The 18,608-nt window shown below is 41.9% G+C and overlaps 1 protein-coding gene across 1 annotated transcript in view; it reads left to right on the forward strand.

The window, feature by feature from the left end:
* The window catches only part of tmem131l (transmembrane 131 like), a 216,624-nt gene that overhangs the window by 178,919 nt on the left and 19,097 nt on the right, over positions 1–18,608 (forward strand). Inside the window, exons 20-27 of the mRNA XM_086012018.1 lie at positions 2,386–2,534; positions 3,000–3,142; positions 6,885–7,071; positions 8,555–8,740; positions 14,105–14,257; positions 14,513–15,123; positions 16,139–16,287; positions 17,469–17,587. Of these exons, the coding sequence (XP_085868144.1) occupies positions 2,386–2,534; positions 3,000–3,142; positions 6,885–7,071; positions 8,555–8,740; positions 14,105–14,257; positions 14,513–15,123; positions 16,139–16,287; positions 17,469–17,587 (1,697 nt within the window). The remainder of the gene's footprint in view (positions 1–2,385; positions 2,535–2,999; positions 3,143–6,884; positions 7,072–8,554; positions 8,741–14,104; positions 14,258–14,512; positions 15,124–16,138; positions 16,288–17,468; positions 17,588–18,608) is intronic.

Below are 18,608 nucleotides of genomic sequence, written 5' to 3' on the forward strand. Positions count from 1 at the left end.
GAAAACCGCAAGAAAGGAGGGAGACAGAAAGCAGGAAACTATAGGCCAGTTAGCCTAACATCTGTCATTGGAAAAATGCTGGAATCCATTATTAAGGAAGTAGTAGCAGGACATTTAGAAAATCATAATACAATCAAGTAGAGTCAACATGGTTTTATGAAAGGGAAATTGTGTTTGACAAATTTATTAGAGTTCTTTGAGGACGTAACAAGCAGGGTGGATAAAGGGGAGCCAGTAGATGTTGTGTATTTGGATTTCCAAAAGGCATTCGGTAAGGTGCCACATAAAAGGTTACTGCATAAGATAAGACCTCGTGGTGTTGGGGGTAATATATTAGCATGGATGGATAGAGGATTGGCTAACTAACAGAAAACAGAGAGTCGGAATAAAAGGGTTATTTTCAGGTTGGCAAACTGTAACTAGTGGGGTGCCACAGGGATCAGTGCTGGGGCCTCAACTATTTATAATCTATATTAATGACTTGGATGAAGGGTCCGAGTGTATAGTAGCCAGATTTACTGACGATACAAAGATAGGTGGGAAAGCAAGTTGTGAGGAGGACACAGAGTCTACAAAGGAATATACATAGGCTAAGTGAGTGGGCAAAAATTTGGCGGATGGAGTATAATGTGGGAAAATGTGAGGTTATCCATTTTGGTAGGAAGAATAGAAAAGCAAAATATTTGGGAGAGGCTACAGAATGCTGCGGTACAGAGGGATCTGGATGTCCTCGTACATGAAACACAAAAAGTTAGCATGCAGGTACAGCAAGTAGTTAGGAAGGCAAATGGAATGTTGGCCTTTATTGCAAGGGGGATGGAGTATAAAAGTAGGGAAGTCTTGCTACAACTATACAGGGCATTGCTGAGACCACACCTAGAGTACTGAGTACAGATTTGGTCTCCTTATTTAAGGAGGGATATACTTGCATTGGAGACAGTTCAGAGAAGGTACACTAGTTGATTGCTGGGATGAAGGGGTTGTCTTATGAGGAAAGGTTGAGCAGGTTAGGCCGATACTCATTGGAGTTTAGAAAAATGAGAGGTGATCTTATTGAAACATATAAGATTCTGAAGGAGCTTGACCGGGTAGATGCTGAGAGGATGTTTCCCCTTGTTGGGGAATCTAGAACTAGGGGTCATAGTTTCAGAATAAGGGGTCGCCCATTTTAGACGGAGATGAGGAGGAATTTCTTCTGAGGGTTGTGAATCTTTGGCATTCTCTACCCCAGAGAGCTGTGGAGACTGAGCCATTGAATATATTCAAGGCTGAGATAGACAGATTTTTGAACTACAGGGGAGTCAAGTGTTATGGGGAACAGGCAGAAAAGTGGAGTTGAGGCCAAGATCAGATCAGCTATGATCTTATTGAATGGCGGAGCAGGCTCGAGGGACCAAATGGCCTGCTCCTGCTCCTATTTCTTACATTCTTATGTTAGATACCCTGCTCCTCCACAGTGTGTGCTGCTACATTCCTTGCCAATAGACTCGATATTGAAATGGCTGCAACGGAGTGAACCTGAGGTACTTGCCCACTAGTACCGCACTAAAAACAGGTGAAAAGGTTAGGGCTGGTGCATTCGGGAGTAAGTGAGTTTTTAACCCCGTGATAAGTAATAATTACTGCTGAACAACCTCTCTGACCCTGAAAAAATAATTTTACAAGTGTGGAGCCTCATCCCCCTCAGAAGAAAATTTAGTGTTGGAGATTTTTTTATTTAATTTTTTTAAAACTTTTTCTTTCTGTCTCTCTCATCTCTCTCTCTCCCTTAATCCTATCTGTATTTTCCAATCTTTATTTCTCTTTCTGTAAATCATTTAAATCTAATTTATATTTCCTGCTTTCCTGGTTTGGACTCTCTGGCACAGTGAGGATACTTTAATCTGGTTGAAGAGCCTCGCTGTTGCTTTCCCTGTTCAGACACCACAGATCCCCTGTAGAGGGCGGCACACTGGAAAGATGCCAGATTAGAGGAACTTTCTGCTGACTAGCCCGCGAAAAGTCCGTGGGCAGCTGTCGGCGAGGTGAGCGGCAAGCGCCATTCCTTTGTGCTAAGATCAAAATCCGGGTCAATGAATCATCCTCCAATTTATTTCCACCCTGTGGCGAGACATTTATTTTCTGTTTCCCTCTTTCTTCCTCCCCCATTGATGGTTAATGTCAGACCTAGAGTGCATGGGAATCACTAATGTGAACCCATACTTTTAAAATGCCACAGCGAGTTTTCCTTTTTGACTATAATTTAGACATTTCCTTAGTTGCATGGTATAGGTGACTGACCACTAGTCTGACTATAATGACTAGCATACTAATGTACTTAAGTGAAGCAAAATCTTCCATCATGGTTTGGAAAAATCATTTTATGTGATGTTTGTAATGAAATAGAGTACAGAGAGTTACAAGCAGATGGAATTGGACAGCAGGCCGGGTGTTGGGATTCTTCAATTGACTTTACACCCTCATGAAATGAGGAAGATTGGTGTTGAGTTCACACCAGTAAGCCACAGTCTAGTGACATCGCTCATACTGATAAGGTAAAATTCATCCTTTTAATTAAAAAAAACTGAGTACCTAATTTTGAGAGTAAATTACTGCAGATGCTTTAAGTATCCATTGTGATATAATCAACACCACATTACTAACCATATAATTAACACCACATTACTACCATAGTGTAAAACCTATCATTTTGGAACGCATTGTAGCGTGTGTAAGTTTGCTTTGTGATTCCTCAATTCGAGACCCATGAAATGTCTGTTACATTAGATCAGCAAGACTAGTGTTCTGATGTAGCTGGTAGATTAACTGAGTGGAAATATGAGTTTTCTTTTTGCCCTACCATTTCTTATTAGTTAACATAACACCTGGCACTAATTCCTGAATTATACAATTTTTTTTTTTTTTTTAGTGTTTGTAAGGTTAAGTGCAAGTCTGCTTATATTTTTAAAAGTCCAAAATTATTTCATGTATAAGATTATGCTACTTTTTTTTTAAAAAAGAAACAACCTTACTATACTCGATCTGCTGACTGTGGAAGGCTTTGGGGCTAATGAGGTGCTGAAAGTGGGAGGAAAGCTACCAGGAGCAACGGGCTCACTTCGATTTAAGGTGCCGGAATCCACACTCATGGAATGTAGAGGCAGTAGGTATCTGAAACAAAATGTTAAAACTAGTTTTAATTAAGCAGAGCCAAACTGATTGTCATTTATTGTTCAGTTGCTACCACTGATGTCATAAAAGTTGCCTTTTTAAATCTGTTAGGCAGTTGTGGTTTGCTACATTACAAGTGTAAGGCAACAGTCAAACTTATGCAGTTTAAGTCAAAGTTCTCTGAAATATTTTTTTTCATAAAGCCAAGCAGCATTTGTTCCCAATTAAGTGGCCTCGTTTCAAATTGCAGTCATGCCTTATTCAAACTTGGTTACATCCATGTCTCAGATTTTCAAACTGGTGTCTTGGGTTTTCTGTAGTGATGGCTCTGTTTATCTTCTGGTAGTTGACGCTATCTTTTGGAAGGTAGAACAGAGAGGATGTCCCTAGAAGTGGCAGTGTTTATACGGTGTGTGTCAGTAATTGCTGAATGTCGGTCACACAGGAAAGCTTGAAAACTGCTGCTTTTAATTGCTGGTTTCATTGATTCCTAGCTGTCTGAGTAATTTATGCAAAATACAGGATGACAGGTTGTAGGGAGTTACCTAGCTTCCTTAATAAATGAACCACCCATCATCTAGTGTGATCTGACATTGGCAATAAGTGTGGGGGGAAATCCGCTACCGAGACCACAGCAGAAAACCCCCTCAGAAGGGATAAAACTCAGTTAATGCAAGACTTGATGCTTCTCCATGAAGTTCAGCGTGACCCTGCATAATTTTCTATCGATTTTAATTTTAATGCATGGAAAATAGAAAGAAAGAACTTGCATTTATATAGCGTCTTTCATGACAACAAGATGTCTCTGAACACTTTGCAGTCAGTTAAGTACTTTTGAAGTGTAATCACTGTTGTAAGGTAGGAAACATGGCATCTAACTGGTCTATACCGTTTATGCTCCCCTTGAGCCTCCACCCAGCCCGCTTCATCTAACTCTATCTGCATATCCTTCTATTCCTTTCTCCCTCGTGTATTTATTTAGCTTCACCTTAATTACTCCCCTGTGGTAGCAAGTTCCACATTCTAACCACTCTCTGGGTAAAGAAGTTGCTTCTGAATTCCCTGTTAAATTTATTAGTGACCATCTTATAGTTATGGCCCCTAGTTTTGGACTCCCCCACAAGAGACCGCTATTAGGTCATCCCTCAGCCTTCTCTTTTCTAGAACAAAGAGCCCCAGCCTGTTCAGTCTTTTCTGATAGTTTTAGACTCTCAGTCCTGGTATCATCATCCTTGTAAATCTTTTTGCACCTTCTCCATTGCCTCTCTATCTTTTTTTGTAATATGGAGACCAGAACCGAACACGGTACTCCCAAGTGTGATCTAACCAAGGTTCTATACAAGTTTAACATAGCTTCCCTGCTTTTCAATTATATTCCTCTAGAAATGAACCAGTGTTTTTCTTTGCATTTGTATGCCTTGTTAATTTGTGTTGCTACTTTTAATAATTTGTGAATGTGTACCCCTAAATGCCTTTGCTCCTCTACCCTGTTCAGACTTATTTTCCGAGAAGTATGTGGCCTCCTTATTCCTCCTACCTAAATGCACCACCTCGCACTTATCTATATTGACATTCATTGCCATTTACACGCACATTGTTCAAGTTTACGAACCTCGTTTTGCACTTTGTCGCAGTCTTCCTCCGTATTAACTGTAGCCCCCAATTTGGTATCATCCATAAATTTTGAAATTCTACTTCTGATTCCCAAATTCAAATCATTTATGTAAATTGAACAGCAGTGGTCCCAGCACCTATCCCTGTGAAACACCACTTTTCACCTTCCACCAGTCTGAGTAATTACCCTTTAACCCCTACTATTTTCTGTTTTGTAGCCAGCTTGCTATCCATTCTGCTACTTGTCCTACTAATCCACGATTTCTGATTAAGATTGGTGAGTTGCCAGTGCTGTTTATTGGTAGTTTGCTGATTGGGGGTGGTAAATTGTGTATTGGTGATGTCATTTAAAAGCAGCCTGCACTTCATAAAGGGGAGGTGGTCTTTGCCTTTACTTAACTGAATTAGTGTTGTACAGTGCAAATAGCAATTAGAGGAAATGCAGGAAGGCCCCCCCCCCTCCCCATGGCCCCAATTCTAATTGACTACTCTGGAGGTTCTGGCTGAAGAGGTGATCAGGAGGAAGGAAGTGCTGTTCCAACAGGCAAAAAGTGTCAAAGCAAGTTGTCTGACACCAGTGGGCCATGGTTTAACATCTCATCTGACAGTACTGCACTGAAGTGTCAGCCTAGATTATGCACTCAGGTGGAAATTACGGAGGCTCTGGCCACAATCTTTCAATCCTCCTTTGGATGTGGAGGTGGTGCCAGAGGACTAGAGGATTGCAAATGTACTCTTGTTCTTAAAAAAAAAAAAGGGGGAGAGGGATAAACCCAGCAACTACAGGTCAGTCAGCCTAATGTTGGTGGTGGGGAAACTTTGAGACCATAATCCAGGACACAATTAATTGGCATTTGGAAAAGTATGGGCTAACAAATGAAAGTCAGCACAGATTTGTTAAAGGCAAATCGTGTTTGACTAACTTGATCGTGTTTTGAAGTAATGGAGAGGGTTAATGAGGGTAGTGCCGTTGTTGTGTATATGAACTTTCAAAAGAGAGCTGGGGATGTATGTACACTAATCTTTGAAGGTGGCAGGATAAGTTGAGAAGGCTGTTAAAAAGCATATGGGATCCTTGGCTTTATTAATAGAGGCACAGAGTGCATAAGCAAGGAAGTTATGCTAAACCTTTATGAAACACAGGTTAGGCCTCAGCTGGAATATTGTGTTCAGTTCTGGGCACCACATTTTAGGAAGGATGTCAAGGCCTAGGAGAGGGTGCAGAAGAGATTTATTGGAATGTACCAGGGATAAGAGACTTCAGTTATGTGGAGAAGCTGGGGTTGCTCTCTTTAGAGCAGAGAAGGTTAAGAGCAGATTTGATGGAGGTATTCAAAATCATGAATGGTTTTGATAGAGTAAATAAGGAGAAACTGTTTCCAATAGCAGATGGGTCAGTAACCAGAGGACACAGATTTAAGGTGATTGGCAAAAGAACCAGAGGAAACAGTGCATTATTGTGATCTGGAATGCACTGTCTGAAAGGGTGGTGGAAGCAAATCCAATAGTAACTTTCAAAAGAGAATTTGATAAATACTTGAAGGAGAAAAAAATTACAGGGCTGTGTGGAAAGAGCAGGGGAATGGGATTAATTGGATAGCTCTACCAAAGAACCAGTACAGGCACGATGGGCCAAATGGCAGCCTCCTGTGCTGTATCATTCTGATTCAAAGTCTCTGGAATGGGACCTGAATCCACAATCTTCTGATTCAGGTGAGAGTGCTACCACTGAGTCACGGCTAACACCCTGAAGACTTGGGTGCTAATTTCATAGGCCCAGGCAACTGAAGAAGGCTGATGGGCATATACCAGGAGATGCTTGGTGCGTTGGGCAGCCTTGCAGAAAGCTTGCTCACAATGTCGCAGAGCATGGAGGAGTCCTGCTCCAACTTGTGTCAAGGCTTTGTGCAAAGTGTGGAGATCATTCTGTCCAACATGGACTATCAACACGCCCACCATCATTTAGCCTCTCCTGACGGCTCTAACTGATACCGTGGAAGCTCAAACGGCTGCCATCTTGGGTTGGGTGACCAATGTTGGCATGGGCTTCCAGAGCGTCACTTGGTGATGTTTGACAAAGATATGAGATAACTGTAGTTTCTTGATTCTCTTGTTTTCAGAGTCAAAAGGAAGTGAACTCAGTTTGACCATCAGAAAGAATTTTAAGGTTGAAAACATTGGACCACTGACTGTCACAGTGATTACGATGAGCATTAATGGATATAAATGTCAAGGATTTGGGTTTCAGATCCTAAAATGTGAATCATTTGTACTGGATGCTAATTCTTCACATGAGATCAGCATTGTGTAAGTAAAGATAATGGACAATGAACAGTTGAGACTTGTATCTGCTTTAGGTTGAATAGAAGTAGTAGATGGCAAACTGTTAATTAGCAAGTGTCTGCCACTATTTAATCTAAATAATGTTCCACTTTTTGTCACTGTTTTAAGTGACTGGAGTACCCAATCAATGATCAGCAATATAATTCAATCGCTGTTGATGCCAAAACACTTCGAATGTCAGGAGACTGGATTGGATTGTCAGTTAGCCACATTGCCATTTTCACCTCTGGGAATGAAATTCTGAATCCATCTCTGACTCATGGCATAAAAGTCTCCCATCTCTGCTGGCTCTGAGTGCTGTCTAAAATATGGTCAAGAAAGAAAAAAGAACTTGCATTTATGTGGTATCTTTTATGGCCTCGGCCAATGCATCACAGCCTATGAAGTACTCTTGAAGTTTAATCACTATTACAATGTAGGGAAATTCTGCAGTCAATTTGTGCACAAACAACAATGATATTCTGTTTTAATGCTGTTGATTGAGAGAGAAATGTTGGCAAGGATACAGAGACCTCCCATGCTCAAATAGTACAATGGGATCTTTTACGTCCATCTGACTGGGCACATGGGACCTTGGTTAAATGTCTCATCCAAACGATGGCACCTTCAAAGAACAGCACTCCCTCAGTACTACACTGAAGTGTCAGCCTAGATTATGTGCTCAAGTCTCTGGGATGGGGCTTGAACCCTCAACCTTCTGACTCAAGCAAGAATGCTACCACTGAGCCAAGGCTGACACTTCTGAACTCAGTCCTGGTGAATATGGATCTTCAGCTACTTCCTTTTGTTTTAAACTATTTCCTACATGTTAAACCCTTGCTACAAGTGCAAAATTAAGTAGCTATGTGCAGCCCTTCCATTTCTGGTGTGCTGTATTTTATGTGCAAATTAGATAGCTGAAAAGGTATTTGTGCTCATAAACAAAAGCAAGATGCTGCGGATTCTGAAATTAAAACAGAAAATGCTGGAAACACTCAGCAGTTGAGTCATCTGTGGAGAGAGAAACAGAGTTGATGTTTCAACTGGTGAAAAGTTCTGATGAATAGTCAGCAGTCTGAAACCTTGACTTTGTTTCTCTCTCCACAGATGCTGCCTGACCTGCTGAGTATTTCCAGCATGTTCTGTTTTTATTTGTGTGTTCATAGTTGACATGCTATTATTCAGTGTGCATGCTGCTCAGTAGCATAGTTTTCAAGTGCAACTGTGTTTAGGTAATGATCTGAACTGCAGAGAACAGGGAGATGCTGAAGAGAGGCTGGTGCATCTTCTACCTGCAGAAGGCAAATTGAGAGGGAAGACTTTCTCCATGGTGGCTTCTCCAATTTTGTGCCAGCTGCCGACGGGAGTCATTAGTAGCAATCTGGGAGCAGGCCGAGTGCCTACCTGTGCAAACACTAGACTTGGTCACACTACTTGATTTAACTAAATTTCTCTCTTCCCTACCCAGGTTTACACCAGATTTCACCACTTCCTGGGTGATCCGTGAATTACAGCTTTTAACTGCAAGAGGCTTGCAGTTTCAGTTTACTCTGAATGTGACTCTACCACATCACCTGTTACCTCTGTGTGCAGACTTGGTGCCAGCACTTAGTTGGGAGCAACCATTCTGGATGATCATTTGTCTTTTTAGCTGGTCAGAAATTTAACAAACTCAAATATATTTGAAGTACAGTTTTAATGTAGCAACAGTTTTAAGTGACAGTGTTAAATTGTTTTGAGTAAATGTTTGATATGTTACCTGTGCTTCACTTTATTTTGTCACCTCTTGTAAACCAAACTTAATTTGTTTAAAATATCTGATGAGTTCTCGTCTGCCCTCTATTTGAATTTAAATGGATGTTCCATCAAGTTTTTGACTGGAGTCTTAATATCCATGTTGTATGTTTGCTTAATTCTTGCCACCCTATTTTTTTTCTTATCATGGAAAAATTATGATAGAGATTTAAACATTCAAACTTCTACCTGGTAAGGATTTGCCCATTTCAGCTAAGGAAAAATATTCAGATTTTCATTTGAGAGAAATTATTTCTATTGATTGATGCTCTCCCCACCCCTACAAGGCTTTCAACAGCCCCCAAGGGTGTTGGGGGCAAGGACTGTCCAAGTCTGGAGTTCCCACACCCTAGAACTCTGTCAGGACGTGGAGCAGCATTGGCACAGGCATGACAGGTTTCACCGGTTATATCTCCCCGGCACCTGGCGGAGGTGTGGTCCACTTGGGGTGCTAGACTGGTTTCGCCAGGTATATCTCATCGGCATCTGGCGAAGGTGTGGTCCACTTGGGGTGCTAGACTGGGATCAGGGCCTGGATGCATAAAGTTCAGGACACAAATTGTTTTTCTTCGTTTTTAAAGCCGCCTCATGACATAGGGAGCTTCCGGAGGCAGGTTGAATATTTTAATGGGGGCAGGAGGGATACGCTGAAGAGGTGCCCCAACCCGCTAAAGGCCTGCTCGCCTTGATATAAACTAAGTATTTGAGAGTTTTATTTTTGTGCAGTCTGCAATTTTTCTTTTCCTTCGATCAATGTAAACAGATTTTTTTTTTTAAATAAGGGGACTTTTTTTTTAAATGTGTCTAGAGTTTCTGGCTCATAGATTATGATTCGGCAGCGGCGGGAACTCAAACGGCAGCGACCTATAAAAGGTAAGCCAGAGGCGCGGGTAGGCCTCAGTGCGGCAGCGGCGGGAACTCGAGCGGCAGCGACCTATAAAAGGTAAGCCCGAGGCGTGGGTAGGCCTCAGTGCGGCAGCGGCGGGAACTCGAGCGGCAGCGACCTATAAAAGGTAAGCCCGAGGCGTGGGTAGGCCTCAGTGCGGCAGCGGCGGGAACTCGAGCGGCAGCGACCTATAAAAGGTAAGCCCGAGGCGTGGGTAGGCGTACCAATCTCCGAGGGAGAGAAGTAAAAAGTAATCGAGGTGTGACGTCACCACAAAGCAACCTGGCCACAGCACCATGGAACGAGGGGCCATTCAAGTGGGGGGAGTAAAAAGAAATGTTGTAGTGGTAGGGGATAGTATCATTAGGCAGATAGATAAGGTTCTTTGCAGCCGAGAGCGAGAGTCCCGAAGGCTGTGTTGCCTGCCCGGTGCCAGGGTTAAGGACATCTCCTCTGGGCTGGAGAGAAACTTGTAGGGGGAGGATCCAGTTGTCGTGGTCCATGTTGGTACCAACGACATAGATAGGACAAGGAAAGAGGTTCTGTTGAGGGAGTATGAGCAGCTAGGGGCCAAATTAAAAAACAGAACTACTAGGGTAATAATCTCTGGATTACTACCTGAGCCACGAGTAAATTTGGCTAGGGTAAATAAAATCAGAGAGTTAAATGCGTGGCTCAAGGACTGGTGTGGGAGAAATGGGTTTTGCTTCTTGGGACACTGGCACCAGTACTGGGACAGGAGAGAGCTGTTCCGTTGGGACGGACTTCACTTGGCCAGTGCTGGGACTAGAGTCCTGGCGAATCGAATAACTAGGGCTGTAGAGAGGGCTTTAAACTAATTAGTGGGGGGGAGGTTTCAAGAGAGCAAAAAATAAAAATGTCAGCGGAGAAGGCAATAGAGCAAGGTAGCAGTGGGGGAATTAAAAACCAGAGCGTGTCCGGAAGGGACAGAATGTATAAAGGTAAAGTAGTAAAGGGGGTAAAAGCAGGAATAAATTGTCACAAAACATATTTAAAAGTTCTTTATCTGAATGCACGCAGCATTCGTAACAAAATAGACGAGTTGACGGTACAAATAACTACACATGGGTATGATCTGGTGACCATTACAGAAACATGGCTGCAAGGTGACCATGACTGGGAACTAAACATCCAGGGGTATTTGACAATTAGGAAGGACAGACAGGAAGGAAAGCGAGGTGGGGTGGCAATGTTAATAAAGGATGGAATCACTGCAATAGTGAGAAATGATATTGGGTCAAAGGATCAGGATAGTGAAACAGTTTGGGTGGAGATAAGGAATAATAAGGGGAAAAAGTCACTAGTGGGCGTAGTCTATAGGCCTGCTAACAGTTGCAACTCTGTTGGTCGGAGTATAAATCAGGAAATAGTTGGGGCTTGTAATAAGGGAACAGCTATAATCATGGGGGATTTTAACTTTCATATTGACTGGACAAATCACATTGGGCAGGGCAGCCTTGAAGGATGAGTTCATAGAGTGCATTAGGGACGGGTTCCTTGAGCAGTATGTTACTGAACCAACCAGGGGGCAGGTAATCTTAGATCTGGTCCTGTGTAATGAGACAGGATTAATAAAAAATGTCCTAGTAAAGGATCCCCTTGGAATGAGTGACCATAACATGGTTGAATTCCAAATTCAGTTGGCGGGTAAGAGAGTTGGATCTCAAACCAGCGTACTAAGCTTAAATAAAGGAGACTATGAAGGTATGAGAGCAGAGTTGACTAAAATGGACTGGGAAAATAGATTAAAGTGTAAGACGGTACATGAGCAGCGGTGTACATTCAAGGAGCTATTTCACAACTTTCAAGAAAAATATATTCCACTGAAGAAAAAGGGGTGTAAAAGAAAAGACAGCCATCCGTGGCTAAGTAAAGTAATAAAGGATAGTATCCGACTGAAAACAAGGGCATATAAAGTTGCCAAATCTAGTGGGAGGATAGAAGATTGGGAAGCATTTAAAAGCCAGCAAAGAATAACTAAAAGATTAATTAAGAAAGGGAAGATATGAAAGTAAACTAGCAAAAAATATAAAAACAGATAGCAAGAGTTTATACAGTTATATAAAAAGAAAAAGGGTGGCTAAAGTGAATGTTGGTCCCTTAGAGGACGAGACCGGGAAATTAGTGGTGGGGAACATGGAGATGGCAAAAACGCTGAACAAATATTTTATATCAGTCTTTACAGTAGAGGACACTAAAAATATCCCAACACTGGACAAACAGGGGGGCTATAGGGGGGGGGGGGGGAAGAGCTAAACACGATTAAAATCACTAAGGAGGTGGTACTCGGTAAGATAATGGGACTAAAGGTGGATAAATCCCCTGGACCTGATGGCTTACATCCTAGGGTCTTGAGAGAAGTAGCGGTAGGGATTGTGGATGCATTAGTGGTAATTTTCCAAAACTCCCTGGATTCAGGAAAGGTCCCAGCGGATTGGAAAACTGCTAATGTAACGCCCTTATTTAAAAAGGGAAGTAGACAAAAGGCTGAAAACTATAGACCAGTTAACCTAACATCTGTGGTTGGTAAAATGTTGGAGTCCATTATTAAGGAAGCAGTAACAGGACATTTGGATAAGCATAATTTAATCGGACAGAGTCAGCATGGTTTTATGAAGGGGAAGTCATGTTTGACAAATTTGCTCGAATTCTTTGAGGACATAACAAACAGGGTGGATAAAGGGGAACCAGTGGATGTGGTGTATTTGGACTTCCAAAAGGCATTTGACAAGGTGCCACACAAAAGATTACTGCACAAGATAAAAAATCACAGGATTGGGGGTAATATACTGGCATGGGTGGAAGATTGGCTATCTAACAGAAAACAAAGAGTTGGGATAAATGGTTCATTCTCGGGTTGGCAATCAGTAACTAGTGGTGTTCCGCAGGGGTCAGTGCTGGGACCCCAACTCTTTACAATCTATATTTAATGATTTGGAGGAAGGGACCGAGTGCAACGTATCCAAGTTTGCCGACGATACAAAGATGGGAGGGACAGCAGTGAGTGAGGAGGACATAAAAAACCTGCAAAAGGACATAGACAGGCTAAGTGAGTGGGCAGAAATTTGGCAGATGGAATATAATGTTGGAAAGTGTGAGGTTATGCACTTTGGCAGAAATCAAAGAGCAAGTTATTATCTAAATGGAGAGAAACTGCAAAGTGCTACAGTACAAAGGGATCTGGAGGTCCTGGTGCATGAAACACAGAAGGTTAGTATGCAGGTACAGCAGGTGATCAGGAAGGCCAATGGAATCTTAGCTTTTATTGCAAGGGGGATGGAGTATAAAAGCAGGGAAGTCTTGCTTCAGTTATACAGGGTACTGGTGAGGCCACACCTAGAATACTGCGTACAGTTTTGGCTTCCATATTTAAGAAAAGATATACTTGCTCTCGAGGCAGTTCAGAGAAGGTTCACTCGGTTGATTCCGGAGATGAGGGGGTTGACTTATGAGGAAAGGTTGAGTAGGTTGGGCCTCTACTCATTGGAATTCAGAAGAATGAGAGGCGATCTTATCGAAACATGTAAGATTGTGAGGGGGCTTGATCGGGTGGATGCGGTGAGGATGTTTCCACTGATGGGTGAGACTAGAACTAGGGGGCATAATCTTAGAATAAGGGGCTGCCCTTTCAAAACTGAGATGAGGAGAAACTTCTTCACTCAGAGGGTAGTAAATCTATGGAATTTGCTACCTCAGAGAGCTGTGGAAGCTGCGACATTAAATAAATTTAAAATGGAGATAAGGGAATTAGGGGTTACGGGGAGCGGGCAGGGAAGTGGAGGTGAGTCTAGGTTCAGATCAGCCATGATCCTATTGAATGGCGGAGCAGGCCCGAGGGGCCGTATGGCCTACTCCTGCTCCTACTTTTTATGTTTATGATTCAAACTTTTTTAAATATCGCAAAGGAAATGGGTCATGTTAGTTAAGTTCTAACTTGAAAAGGAGAAAAAAATTGGAGTGAAATTCTAATGAAATTTAAATCTTTGCACTGTTCTTTTTAAAAATGGAATAACGGCAGCATTTTTGCATTCTGGGGGTGAAATTCAACTTTGGGGGCGCAAAACAGATGGGAGTGGATCGGCCGCTCATTATACGCCTTGCCTGCATTTCCTATGTGTATAACGTGCCCCCTGAAGTTGCATTTCACCCCTCTCTCTGTTTTAGTTTGGAATTCCCCATAAAAATGCTCTAAAGTAACAGGACTTGTGATTTTTTGTTAGTTTTAATGCATTATCTGCAAATTGCTAATTTTTGATTTATTGTCCTATTCTTGTCAGAGTTGGAGAAATATATTTAATGCAATTTTTTTTCTCGTAGTTTGCTGCTGCTTTGTGTCATTCTAATGGCCTATCAACATGCTCACTACATTTTGACAGAGTTTAGTCAATCTCGATCAAGGCCATGTCACACCTCCCTACTGCTCCAACAGGATAGAACCTCCATTAACACGCTTGGCTCCACAACTTACAAGTAAGAAGCTTTTTGTAATAACAAAATATTTTTCAACAAGGAGCAGCTTTAAAAAAGAAAACTGACTTTGCAGTAGTTCATTATAATTCATCCATTTGATTCACAGTGAACATGGTGAAAGTGTATACTTGACTATACTACAAATGCCTTATTCACTAAAAAAAAATCTTATTTTTTTCTTGTACAAGCAACCTTTTAAATGTGAGATTAATTCTCAATGGTATAATTTTAATAGTTTCCTTTTTTTATTGTCAGGTTAAGTAGAGGTAGCTGTAAGACTTACAGCGAAGGCAGTAATTTGCCAGACAGAGGGAAAGGAAGAGGGGCTCTAGCAGTGAGCGGACCCTCTGTCCGAACCCAAAGTACCCCAAAACGGAGTCCAGTTACCTCAAGCCATTGTCCAAGAAAGCTCCGGTACTATAGCAAAAATAAATTGAATATATCAGAAAATGTTAGCTGTGGGACTGGTGAAGAGTATCAGCAGACCAACGGAGGGCCTTTTCATACTCCAAAGGAGCAGCCATCTTGCACTGATATTACTCCGTATGACAAGCCACATGATAAAAGCTGCAGACCGTTTGCAGAAAAGGGTCTGGAAAGAGTAGAGGAAACAGTACAAGAGTGTGAGCGGAAACCATTTTTTCTTGAAACTGAACCTTCTACTGATCATGAACTTGTGACCTGTGTACTGTCAGAGGAAAGGAGCTCTGAACCTCCTGTGACACTTCCTGTCCCTGACATTAAAGGATTGAATCACTACGGATCTTTCCAAGTACACACTCTAGGTGAATGCCATGAGCTCCTTGTGTCAGAAGAAAGCTTCAGGACTGATGAAACTCAACTTGCTTCATTCAATGTTATTGAAGGTATGACAATATTTTAAGGACTATTTAGAACAGGAAATGTATGTTAATTCTAACAGTGGTGTTTTGATTCCATCTTATTTAAATTGAAGCTAATTCATATACTTTTCCAGTATATGTAGGACAACAGATAGCTTATAGTTTTTGCGGCAGTAGTGTAGTCAGCCAGTTATGATATGTTGCAAGAAGCCCACTAATTGAATTACTGGACTAAACTTGTTGCCTGACATTTGTTCTCTATATTTTGCAATACATGTGTTTGCAGATTTTGTTTGATGTCTCTTTGAGACTGGTTTGACACCAGTGCCCACATTAGAATGATGCAGGCCAGCAGTACGAGGTCGCACTGTTTGCTCCTCATCGCACTCGAGTTGGGGAAACTGGATCACTGCACACCTTAAATGCATGCACGCTGTTCTGCCAACCAGCATCCATAAGTCTGTAAAATGAGTTGAGAACATGTTGCTGCATCGGGTCTAAATAAAGACACAAGATAATGGCTCCACTCCGTTTATCCAGTGAGCAGCTAAGCTCACTGTATGAGAGGAGGGAATCCTGCAGTTCAATCCCTGAACTGAGGCTGGTTTCAGCTGCAGCAGTGATGCCGATTCTGCAATTAGGCTTGGCACCTAGAATTTGGGAAGGGAAATCAGCTAGGGTTCCTGCTCGCTATTCAGTGACTCCCTCTGGAAGATTGTGGAGCGTCAGGTGAGGACAGGATTGGTTTCAGCCGTGCTTCACTGTGCCCTCTTTCCCCATCCCCTCCGTCAAATAGACTGCTGATATTCCATGTTGAATCTTGCACGCGAATAATGCTCACTTAGTCGAGATAATGGAGAACAACCAGCACCTGTAGATTCTTACTCAGATGAGATGATGGCACTTCCAGGAGTGGTGCGAAAACCCTGGTGTGGGGGGAAGAGATAAATTAGTTTTAAATGGAAAATTTAGATTTAAGAGTTTGATATTTCATTAGATGTTTCAATGTTTTTGTTCAAGTTGCAATTTTGTCCCTCAGACAAGCCACAGCAAGGGACAATGGAGAAGGTCAATGAAAATCTGAAGACAGAAGAACGGGCGCCCCACGAACCTCAGGCAAATGCTCAAATGTCAATCCTACAAAATGTACTGCCTTCCTTTGTAATACAGAAGCTATCTACAGCTGAGGTAAGGGAGTTTTAATTGTGTACAGAACAGGAGCATCCTATGAATCCTAAAAATGTTTTTAGGGGCGTGTTCTCTGGTTCCAGCAACTTTTATATGGTTGTTGCTGCCCTTAAAGATGTACGTATAGTTTTGGATCCCACAGAAATCCCTGATGCACTGATTGGGTGTTGGAAGCCCTGGAGCAGGAGTTCTTTGACTAAAGGATAGTACTGTGTGAAGGAGAGGGTCACCCAGAAGCCCGCATTGCACTGCTAAGGTGCTCCAGCTGCACCATATGGCTTGCCCCTAATTTGAATAAATGTTGAGGCCTTATTGAGCCTTTTGGCCTTGGCTCAGTGATAACTCATGCCTCTGAATTTGAAGGTCACGGGTTCAAGTCCCGCTCCAGAGACCCGTGTACAAAATCTAGGCTGACACTCGTGCAGTACTGAGGGCGTGCTAGATTTCAGATGAGACGTTAAACTGAGCTCTTATCTTCCCACTCAGGTGGACGTAAAAGAACCCATGGCATTCGAGGAAGAGCAGGGGAGTTCTTCAGGTGTCCTGGCCAACATTTCTCCCTTAACCAACACCTTCAAAATGGCTGATCTGGTCATTTATTTCATTGCTGTTTGTGGGACCTTGCTGTGCGCAAATTAGCTGTTGCGCTTCCTACATTCCAACAGTGACTAAACTTCAAAAGTACTTCATTTGCTTTGAAGCACTTTGTGATCCTTTTTATGGTCATGAAAGGCTCTATCTAAATGCAAGACCATTCGTTCTTTCTTGTGCACGGTACGTACGCAGCCTCTGAGCACCAAACGTGCTTCAGATCCACACAATATGACACTGAGCCCATCTCACTGTGCTGAGTAGGCCTTGTTATTACCTCTAATGTTCTTTTTAGTGTTACAAACAAATGTAATGGACTTCTTGTGCTTAGCGCAGTGCAAGGGTACCCTTTCTCTGGTTCCTCATGAAGTGCGAACTAATGGCACAGAGTGCACAAGTGCGGGCTGTTTAATGAAATTACTTTGAGGGCTGTGACATTGATGGTGCCAATAAAATTAGAATCATCCAATTTTAAGACAGTTTTTGATCAGATCATAAAATAATACTAACACCATTTTTATAATAACACAAAAAACCTGTCACAATATGGTCTGGTTAAAACACTATTTCATTTTGAATAATTCTTCCAGCAAAAGACACCAATGGACAATGTTAAGCAGAAAAGACAACAAGAGAGAAGCGGAGTTACAACTAGTAATAAATGGAAAGGAAGAAAGACTTATGGGAAAAACAGAAAGATTTCTGTGCAGTAAGTGTTAAATCTCTGAATATAATGTTTTTTAAGATGTAAAGTAATTAAATGTTTATGACTTAAATACCACATAATAATTGCGTGTTAGTACAACAAGCAGCTGTCGAGGAATAGATTGTAATTTTTGGAATTTTTTAAACTTATTTTTCTGCAGAAAAGATGTGGAAGCTATGTTTTAAAACTGTGTATTTGCACCGGTTTAAGAAAGGCAGTTCCACAGGCTGCAGATAATTCCAGAATGTGTATTAACACTGTTGATATTGACACTGGAGATCAGAAACACTTGGGGAGCTGCCACAGGGCTATCGGAGATACCAAACAATGAGTCACACAATACATGGAGGATGGAATGTCCCTGGTAAACTTTGCATGAAGCTAGTTTCAAAGGTGCAGTACAAGCTCTTCTGACGAACTCCCAGAGAGGGGGAGGAATCCGGAATCGAGCTCTAATTTCCTGTGGGGGTAGGAAAGGGGTGAACAAATCCACATATATGGAGAGTCATGTTTTGATTACAAGGAAGGCTGAGAAGGCACACAGGTTTAGTTAAAGAGGAAGATTTTGAGGGCTGTCAAGTTTTTGGCAACAGAGAGCTGATGAGGTTTTATGCAGGGGACTAATTCTATTTCAGTTAAGTAAGATGACTTGCGTGAGGAAACTCAGCATGGTCATTATTTTATATTATTTCGTGAAGACAGTGAATCTGAACATAACTTTCGCCGTCTGTTCAACTGCTGTGAAATAAAACAACTTGACGATTTACATTAAGACTTGTCTGACCAAGTGTTTGTTCGGCCCACCTTCAGAGAGATTGAAGAATTACATGTGAAAGACGCAGATCTGGCCCAGAACATAATGGAGCTATTTTTGCATTCTGGGTAATTCTGGATTCTGGATAATAGGCCCGTGTGAGTCAACTCCCATAAAACTAAGATGCTTGGGCTGTTTACGAGAGTAACTGATGCCACTGAATTTGAGAAAATATCTACAGCTGACCCAAATTTTTAACAAGGTTTAGAG

The sequence above is a fragment of the Somniosus microcephalus genome, chromosome 2, assembly GCF_052327205.1.
Source record: "Somniosus microcephalus isolate GS21.2 chromosome 2, FLI_Smic_1.0, whole genome shotgun sequence".
Lineage (NCBI taxonomy): Eukaryota > Metazoa > Chordata > Chondrichthyes > Squaliformes > Somniosidae > Somniosus > Somniosus microcephalus.